Source organism: Erigeron canadensis, chromosome 9, assembly GCF_010389155.1.
Source record: "Erigeron canadensis isolate Cc75 chromosome 9, C_canadensis_v1, whole genome shotgun sequence".
NCBI lineage: Eukaryota > Viridiplantae > Streptophyta > Magnoliopsida > Asterales > Asteraceae > Erigeron > Erigeron canadensis.
The window spans coordinates 30655646-30666035 of record NC_057769.1 but is presented as its reverse complement, the minus strand read 5'-3'; the positions used below and the strand labels follow the sequence as shown (position 1 = coordinate 30666035).

The following is a 10390-nucleotide window of genomic DNA, read 5'->3' as shown; positions in this document are numbered from 1 at the left end:
ACTAGTTTACAATTGTTAAATATTGGTATTTGGTTTGTATGCACTGATCAAGAAATCATGGTGAATATTGTCAAAATCTCGGTCTCAGTCCAAACTTGTGAACTCGAAAACCGAATGATACCCGAACATGGACCGAACCGTATCATCATGTCCGGTTCTTGGTCTTACAAATTGCAACATTTCGGTTTTCAGTCTGGTTCTTGAACCATGAACGCCCCTAGTTGTTCGATACTTCGATACACAACATCTTCTCTAAATTTGGGTGTAACTAAATCATTTATTGGACCGCAAAAACTACACCTAATTAAAGCCCATATTTAACCCCAAATCCATCACAAGCCCAAAGCAACCAAATATTATAAATACGAACTTAAAAAAAACCCTAACCCATTTTCATTTTCATCTCCTCACAAAAACACACTTTCACAGAAACCCTATCCTAGCCGCCGCCATGCCTCCAAAGTTCGACCCATCTCAGGTCGTCGACGTCTACGTCCGTGTCACCGGCGGAGAAGTTGGCGCCGCAAGTTCTCTAGCTCCCAAAATCGGTCCATTGGGTCTCTCTCCAAAGAAAATCGGTGAAGACATTGCAAAAGAAACCGCTAAAGACTGGAAAGGCTTACGTGTCACAGTCAAACTAACAGTCCAAAACCGACAAGCAAAAGTTTCTGTCGTGCCATCAGCAGCAGCTTTGGTTATCAAAGCATTGAAAGAGCCAGAAAGAGATAGAAAAAAAGTGAAGAATATTAAGCATTCTGGGAATATTAGCTTTGATGACGTCATTGAGATAGCTAAAGTGATGAGACCAAGATCTATGGCTAAGGAACTTGCAGGGACAGTTAAGGAGATTTTGGGAACATGTGTTAGTGTTGGATGTACCGTTGATGGAAAAGATCCTAAAGATTTGCAAGAAGAGATTGCTAATGGTGATGTTGAAGTTCCTTTGGATTAGTTATGGTTTTTATGATGCTTTTGAAAAAGAACTTAAGTTAGTGTCTTTTTATTTTTAATGTTGGATTTATGTCATGCTGTGTTGGTACTTATTTTGAGAGATTTTGAGGTCATGGAAGTATGGTTTTTATTATATTAGGATGATGTTGGTGATATTTTGATATTTTTTGTGTGAATAATGTGTGGTAAATTTATAGTTTTTGTTGCATATAGCAGTTTTTAGGTTTTGGGTTAATTTTGTTTGATAGGCTTAGGCTGATAAATAAGTTATTTGCATAGGGTTTGAATCAAACTTGTGACCTATGTTTTTTGGTATATTCAATTGAGAGTTTATGATAGTTTTAAATTTTATGGTTTTGTGATTTAATATTTTAGGATTTTGAAGTTATGGAAGACTTGGAAGGGTGGTTTACTTTCATTAGTCCTAATTTCGTGACATTTTACTTGAATGTTTGAACTTTGTGATAATCTTAGACTGTTAGCGTGGAATATGCTCTAAGTTCATCTGTTTTAGGTAGTTGAATAATGTGGTATAGAATATTGATATAGGTGAAATACTGAATAGTGTGTGTTAGTGTGATAGTAGTGACATTCTTTTGGTGAGATAATGTGTTGGTATATCATTTGAGACCTATGTTTTTTGGTATATCAATTGAGAAGTTATGTTAGTGTTTTTAATTTTTGGCTTTGTGATTTAGTATTTTGGGATTTTGAGGTTACGGAAGACTTGGAAGGGTGTTTTACTTTCATTAGTCTTGATTTCGTGACATTTTCCTTCAATGCTTAACTTTGTGAAAATATTAGTCTGTTAGTGAGGAATGTGCTCTAAGCTCATATGTTTTTGTTAGTAGAATAATGTTATAGAATGTTGGAATCGGTGAATAGTGCGTGTTAGGGTGATATTAGTGACATGTTTTTGTTGAATAATGTGTTGGACTGTTGGTGCTTTTTTTGATTGAATACCGAAGATTCTACTGTGTATGTTGTCGTATTGATTGTTTTCTGCTGTGTGTTACACCCGGTGTTACATTACCTTTTTGAAGACCTGTGATCACTATGCAATTATGTGTAGCAAGTATAGCTACTCAGTGTTCTTTTCAATAATTTATAGCTCAATGTTATATTGTTAAATGTTACCTGGCAAACATTTAGTCTGTTATGGTTCGTTTGTGCCAACAACATAAACAAATCTTAGTGCATTGAAATTTGGATTGGTTTTTGCAGAAATTTCATTTGCAATTCTGCATATTGAAAATCAGGTATATATGTTCAATTGACTAGTGTTTTATATGTCTGCATTTAGTGGTAGTTTGCTGCAATTCTCCATATCAACCTACAGTGAGGTTAGTGACATTAGCTTACTTGAATAAAGATGATACCTTTTTTAAAACTGCTGCTACATGCAAGTGTGATTATGGTTGTATATATTTTCTTGGTTAGAGCCTGTATGATATATTTCTCTATTCCAATGCCGGTAATAATGTTCAGTTTTTGGGCTTAGAATCTGCGTTGGTGAAGTCAAGTGTCTGGCTATGTAATTATGTATGCATTGTACTTGAGAGCATGTGTAATCACTAATAAGGTCATTTTTAAGCTACCATGTGCATGATTAAGCATCTTTTTTATATCTTTATAGTTTATAGTGTGTGGTTCTAGCCTTTTATGCCAACAAAGAACTTGAAACTATGTACTATGCTAGAAATATGCCTAGTTTAGTCATACTGCATAACCTGGGTTTTGATTACAGAAATGTATTTGATTAGTTATAGACAGATATAGATATGTCAAGGAATGTTATTGATAATTTTGTAGAATCGATTTTTTACTGCCTCTCATGATATCTGCACTTCATTTTAGTGCCTAAATGATCAAATACTACACTTATAGTTACTCCTTTATTTTGCTTCTTTTTAGAATAATTAGTACGAGCTTATGTTACTCCTTTATTTCGTTTCTTATTAGTACAGATAGTACGACTAGTATAGATATGTCAAAGGAATGTTATTGATAATTTTGTAGAATTGACTTTTACTGTCTCATGAGTCATGATATCTGCACTTCATTTTAGTGCCTAAATGATCAAATACTGCACTTATAGATGTTACCCTTTATTTTGTTTCCTATTAGTATAATTAGTACGAGCTTATGTTGTTACTCCGTTATTTCATTTCTTATTAGTACAGATACTACGAGTTACGACTAGTATAGATGTGTCTAAGGAATGTTACTTATTGATAATTTTGTAGAATTGGTTTTATACTGTCTCTCATGATATCTGCACTTTATTTTAGTGCCTAAATGATCAAAAACTGCACTTATAGATGTTATTTCCTACTAGTATAATAGTTCACGCTTATGTTGTAGTAGTTACTCCTTTATTTCGTTTCTTATTAGATAGTAGCCGACCATGTACTATAAGTAAGGTCGCCTTTTGAACTATTTTGTCTGTGCGAGCTCTAGCAGTTTTTCATAGCCAATTTACATGCTCTAAAAAGTAGTAAAATGAGGCCTATTGATATTATCATCTTTTAATAAAGTAATAAAAACATAGTACATGCAACAATGGAAATTTTTCTGTGCACAAACGTATCTATCAGTTAGGCCGTTGGTGGCACTAAACCACTTAAAGAAGCACAAAACGTATCCCATATGAAGCTACTTTTGATGTACCTAGTCCATGCCCAAAATCGGCACTAGAAAATTCAAATATCAGTCTCTTAATCCAAGTGTATTTAGGATTTTAGGCTGGTCAAGGAGCAAGATTGCAATGCATCAACTAAAATTCAGAATTTTATATATTGAAAAAAAGACTAGACATGATGTTTAGTCTTCTCTTTAATAATAGGTCCAAATACGTCAATCCAGTGATACACAAATAGGCCTAACTTGACTAATATCGCTATATTACATTGCTGCTAATTATCAGTTTTCGTTGGATATTTAAGGGTACTAAATCATTCAGTATGTATACTTACATGGTTTGCAGTTTTCAAATAAATTCAGACCAACTTCAGATGTTTTAAACTTGCCTTGAGTCAAAATCAGAACAAGATTAACCAATAAAGCAAACCAAGTCCTCAATGCCCAATTATCTGACTCATCTTTGCTCAAAATAAATGTGTATTCGGGTAATAAGATTTGGGGAAAGCACGAAAGAGTATGAGGCACATTACAGTTTACAAAACTATAGTCAAAACTGAAATATTCCTCTTTCACATTCAAGTTGTTTTTGTTTTTCTTTCAACGAGTGCCTCATGCAAACAAAGTACATTTAGTTAAGGTACATAGCTTCCTTGGACACAACTCAGTAGAAAGATTTGAAGTTTTAGTCAAAGCCGATAAAATATGGTTCTCCAATAAATATCACCACCGTTTTCCTAAGCCAACCCACTTTCATCTGCTTCATGTCAACAATTTCTCCTATCCTTTGTACATCTTCAATTCCAATCTTATCAGATGGTGGAAATAGCGATGCAATCTGTTCAGCACTACATAAGACATACATAAGGGATATAGAACTAAATTTAGTCAGCAAGAGGGCAATTGCAACTTTGCAAGAATGTTTTGAGTTATGGTTATTTGAGCATTTGACAAATAAACACATTCGTAGATGTTAAGCGTTAAAGCGTGTGCCATTAATTGAAAGTATAGGTAGAAGTTTTAGCATCCGATGGTAATCTATGTCGTAGCACAAGAGGTGACAAGATGGACAGGTTGGATAATGTGCCAAAACGGGTTTTAGTCAAAGCCCATCTAGCATTGGTCAAAAAGGGACTATCTTACTCAAAATGTTGGAAGTATGACAATAAATATGAAGAGTGGCACATATATACCTATGTCCCAACTGGGAATATATGTTTCCATTGATCCTCCTACACAAAAATTAATAAGAAACCAATAAAGAGAAGTGGCACGTATTGTTAGATTGCGACTTGTCCAGCAAGTCATCTAGTTGCCGAATGGTGAAAATAAATCAAGTTTGTAAGCTTTAATTGCCTTAAAGGGTGTAAAACTGTACAATAACTTAAAAGAGATAACTGAAAAGTAAGTTGTTATTCCAGACAATACACGTATAAAAAACCATCTGTGCTTTTGTCATAGCTAAATTCACAATGTCCAATATATATGAAAAAAAAGTTAAAAGGGAAAGGAATGTAATATTATTTGTGCTCAATTTTCCAGGTAAAGCTTTATATCGAGTTTTGAGTAAAATGTGTCATGATACGATGACCCTTAGTCCATTACACAATAAAACCTCTAACCTTTTCTTGAACAATCAATATAATTAATAAAGGTAAACTGCGAGAAGCTAGAAGAAACAATCACGGGTACACCGGAAAGTCTAAAAATTGAAGCGATACCAATCACACCAATCGACATGGGAACTATGGGATATGTTTTTTAACCATAGAAAGCTAACATATTTGGTCTCCTTGAAAGCAAAGCGAAGGGATGGGGTATTGTTGGAGAAAATACACTTAAGTCTGACTTTCCATATTGTCCAGCAGTATGCTAATATGACTACATTGATGTACTTGCACTTTTCGGGAGGAATGTTGAGTCTTTGTGAAAGCTGACCTAAGATGCACCTTTATTCCATGATTTATAATAACAACGATATTCAATTTTATCATAAGAAGGTTGTTGATATATAGACATCCATATCTCCACCAATGATATAAAATAATGTATTAAAATGATTTGATAGCCGTTCGTCCACCATGAATGCATGTGTTAATCAGTCTCCTAACCATATTAAACTAATTAACATTTGTTTCTAAGGTGTTTTCTTATTATTTTTGATTTGTTTTGTAAGGTTTTGATGGTTACGGTCTTTAAGTGTTATTAGAACACTTACAAGTTACAAACATGCACTTAGCATGGTCAATAAAGTAAATAGTTCATTAAAGTCATAAATTAGTACTCGTAATATTTACGAATTCACGTTTCTCACTTCTAAGTCATGCTTTGAAATCTATGAACGTACGTTATGGCTGCTTCGGTTGCTGTTAGTGAACTAAGTTTGTTGTCAACCAAATTCTTTTATGATTAATAAGTCGCATGGACAAAAGGTCTGACGGTCCACATATACATAGAGATTTTTTTTTTTTTATGTAAGTCCATGTAAAAAAAAAGTTCTAATATGTATGGGCCTCATATATTGTTTATTGGGCCATGTTAGTTGCTTCATTTTTTTGTTCCCTTGTACGCTTAAGTTAGTTGTAAAAACCGAATTAAAGATAAAATTATATATAAAGACGATTATGGACATAATTTTCGCTAATTACTTTACGCAATTGGATGGTTGTACAATTTTTCAACTTCAATAACTTGAGAAAGGTCGCAGGTTCAACTTCAATAACCGAATTAAATTGTCTTCTCTTATCTATGGTGAGTTTCTTATTCTTGGTGTGGAGATAATCGGGTTAATTAGTGACCTGCCAATAATCAGAATTTATCTCAAAAAAAATACTACAAATTAATACTACTTTTTATTTAGTATAGTTTTATGTCTGTATACATATAAACTTATTTGTTTTTTTTTAATAGCTATTTATAAGTTTTTCACTAATGTTGGGAGCCATTTCAACAAACCAAGATGAATATATGTCTTGTTAATTCGTTTACATTTGTAAAGGTGCTTGCTATGTTTTTTTTTTCCTTATAATTTTGTAAAAATATATTTGGTCGTATATGCATGCATACATACATATTCAACTAGAATTATTACGCGTGCGATGCTTAGTGTTTAAATAGTTTATCAAACATTTTAAAGTTTTAAGAAAAATTCAAATGTTGAGCGATATACACTACAAGAATTTTGGTATTTGGGGACGATAAGGGTCAAGGACACCCGGATCCGTCAACCACCGAGTTTGAATGGTTTTTACATGTGGTATATGAGAGGTCTTAAATTTTATCTATGACATTACAAATTCACTAAATAGTACTTGACGGTATGATGATAGGAGAACTGTTTTTGATAACTGTGTTTATTTTTCGACTCAAAAGGGCAAACTTGGTAGAAAATACCTAAAATCATCAGCATCTATATTTTTGTGCAAGAGTGATGCCGTTAGGCTAGATTAACCTCCTTATAGTTACAAACCTTCCAAGTGAAAATAGGAAAGTCAGGCTAAGAACTATTCGGTTTGAACGTGAGGTCAAAAACGAAAGTCAGACAAAGAAATACAAAATCTATTAAACGTTCGACAGTCTACTGGAAATTAAAATCGTCATTAAACTTCATCATTATATATATCATATAATAATAACATTGCTACCATGGCCATTAGATGGCAATTCATGCTAAAGTTAGCAGTACTTATCAAACCCAATATTTTATTTTCTTTATCAACTTAAAAGAGGTAAGATTTTCTAAACATTGCTACTCGGCAGGATAATAATAACATTGCTACTCGACAGACATGTATGATTTTCTAAATATTTTTCATTTGTTGTCTTGCACTTCTTTGTGGCCGGAGGTCCCTATGAAAGCAGTCCATCTACCTTTGTGTAGAGGTAAGACTGTCTACAGTTTATCTCCTTATACCCCGCGCAGGGATTGAGTCATGTTGTTGTTGTGTTTATCAACTCAAAAGAGATAAGGGTGGATTATTAGCTAAGCATCTATAATAAAATAACACTGGACCACAAACATATATTTAATCAATAACATAAACAAGTACCCCTGTATAACAAAACTTATAAAAAATTTGAGCCACAAATAATCAAAATGATTTTAAGGGCGTAATTTTCTAATATTATCTTTTTTTTGAACATTAGTATTATCTAAACTAGGTCCAAATGTTATATTTAACACATTTATATACGGAGTATTAAGTACATCTAATTAAAGCTCGTTACATTTGATCAGTCGTTTATTATTGCTAATCACCATCGGATATAGTATGGTACATTTTGAGAGTCGTTAGAAAAAGATCAGAAATAGTCACAAAAATACCTCGATAGATTAGATTCTGTGTATTTGCCTATTTGGAACAAAAATCTAACATGAATAGAAAAATCTATATTGTTTACATATTTACGAATTGACGAGATATCATGTAACATTGATCAAATATAAATAAAGTTACTTATGACATGCGTATTTTATATATCAAAAATTATTCTCTGAATTTTTACATAATAAAGTATAAATTTTAATGCAACAAAATTAATATATAGCAATAACCCTAAAAGCAGTTATTAACGAAACCCAATTGTTAAATATGGTAATTTTCCAAAAGTTGTGGCCCAAAGGAGCCGGGCGGTTTCCTTTTAATAATCCCCTGGTCGGTGCTATTGCGTTGGCAATTTGGCATAGCGCCTACGACAAAGACTAAACAAAATATGCATATACTATTAGGTTTTATTATGACCCATAGAATATAATATATATATGTGTCATATATAGACATCATTTAAATCATGATAAACTATAGAAATTGCAATCGATATCTCAGCCAATTTTCAGTCAGTCGCATAAGCAAGCCTACTTGAAAGACAATATTATTACAACGGTCAGGGCGGAGTGAGTAAGGGGACTGGTGAGTGCTTAGTCTCCGTCAACCATCTATGCTTTCTATTGCAAGACTAACTCATAGTTGACTAGTTAAATGTATTTTTAAATCGACTCACCCCCAATCTATAAATGTTTGATTTCTAGCCATAACAGTGCAAATAAAACTTTACATTGGACCCATAAAAGTAAATCATTGCAATAAAACTCTACAAGTATTTTACTAACATGTTATTAAATGGTTATCTCTTTTATATTATATTGTATACAACAACCAGAAACAAAATACGGTTGAACCCTCTTAACGTTAAGTCCTGACTTCGCCTCTAACAGCGGTACAATAAAATTAACTTTAGTTGGGACTTTTAAAGTAAAGAAATAAATTATGATTAAAAAGACATGATAAAAAAAGAGTTATTGTTTCTTGTAATTAATATCATCTATATTTCCCTAAGTTGCTAGTTTTGAACATATTTTTTATTTGAAAAATGTTAAATATCACTATTTAATATGAATAAAAAAGTTATAGCTTTCATTTCAAAAGTTTATCCTTAAGTTTTATGATAAGTGTATTTAAAGTAGTAAATTTTTGTTTATCTTAGTTGTTTCGTGATCACACTGTAATACTTAAAAAGTGCACAAGAGCTAAAATCATTTTAACTAAAATCTTATTTTCTTTTATATATATACTGTTAACTGTACATGGAAACCAATGTATCATAATTATCCGAAATGTCAATGATGAGTTAGCATCAAAAAATCGTCTTGAATCACTTTTTATATTAAATTTAGTAAACTAATTAATAAAAGGCTTAATAAATAATCACGATGGGTTAAGATAACTTATCTTAATTATGTAGACATCATATTTGAGTTGGGTATGTCTACCAGATAATTCCACCTGTTAAAACATATAATTAATGAACTGCTCCAATCATTAGTGGAGCATTAGTGAATAGTGTGATAGGAATTTGCTCGAATATGTAATTCGACAATTTTTTTTTTAATATAAATACTTGAATATATATAAGAAAGCTAGAAGTATCAAGAAGATAAAGAAGAAAACAAGTATCCTTGAGCATTAGCTCGATGATTGAAATACCATTCCTCATACATGAGGTCTTGTGTTCAAGCCTTGGGGAGTACATAAGGAAGTCCCTTTACGAGGGCTTGACTTGAGTTTACCCAAGTTCAAATCTGAAGGGGCAGGGTTTATTCCTATTAATCGTCGTGCCTTCGGACGGATTAGTAGGGGGTTTTCCCCCATCGGGTATTTGAAATAGGCATTTATACTTTGAGTAAGCTCTCTAGCGCGGATCTGGTTAAGACAACGTATGCTAGACCTTTCGTTGTCGAATCGCAACACGAAGTTTTCAGCGAAATTCACCTTAAAAAAAAGAAAAACAAGAAAACAAGAAAAAAAGACAGACGATACACAATTATTTAGTACCCACTTCGTTTATTATTTATTGTCACTCTATTTTATTTTGAGTTGTCAAAAAACTATTGCTCATTTCTAAATTCTACATGGCTACTCATCGGGAAGCTTTATTAATGGTAAAATTGAGCTTTTTTTTAAAAAAAATAATAAATAAAAATGGTAAAGATAAGTTTTTATTGATTGTGTAAAGTGTAATAGTATCATGACCAATTTTTAATAAATAGAAATATTTTTTAAAGGTTATGCTAGTTAAGATGGTTTGTCAAATATACTTTGTATGTAATTGAACATATACTGAAGCACTTCAAACGAGTTGATCCATATTTGACTTTGTTGGCTTGTCCTGGAAAGAAAAAAAGAAAATGAAAAGGACAAATACCTCTGGAATAATCGTGAGAATGTGAGATTTTGTTGAGGATTAGATGCATATCTTTTATATTTTTGTAAAAATTAACTTTTTAGAATATGTACCGTCC

General features: G+C 32.3%; 1 protein-coding gene across 1 annotated transcript; it reads left to right on the top strand.

The window, feature by feature from the left end:
• The first annotated feature begins 387 nt into the window (after positions 1-387).
• Positions 388-1114, top strand: LOC122581744 (60S ribosomal protein L12). Its single transcript, XM_043754016.1, has one exon. It carries the CDS (start codon positions 452-454, stop codon positions 950-952), a length of 501 nt encoding a protein of 166 aa, XP_043609951.1. The 5' UTR covers positions 388-451; the 3' UTR covers positions 953-1114.
• The last annotated feature ends 9276 nt before the right edge of the window (positions 1115-10390 follow it).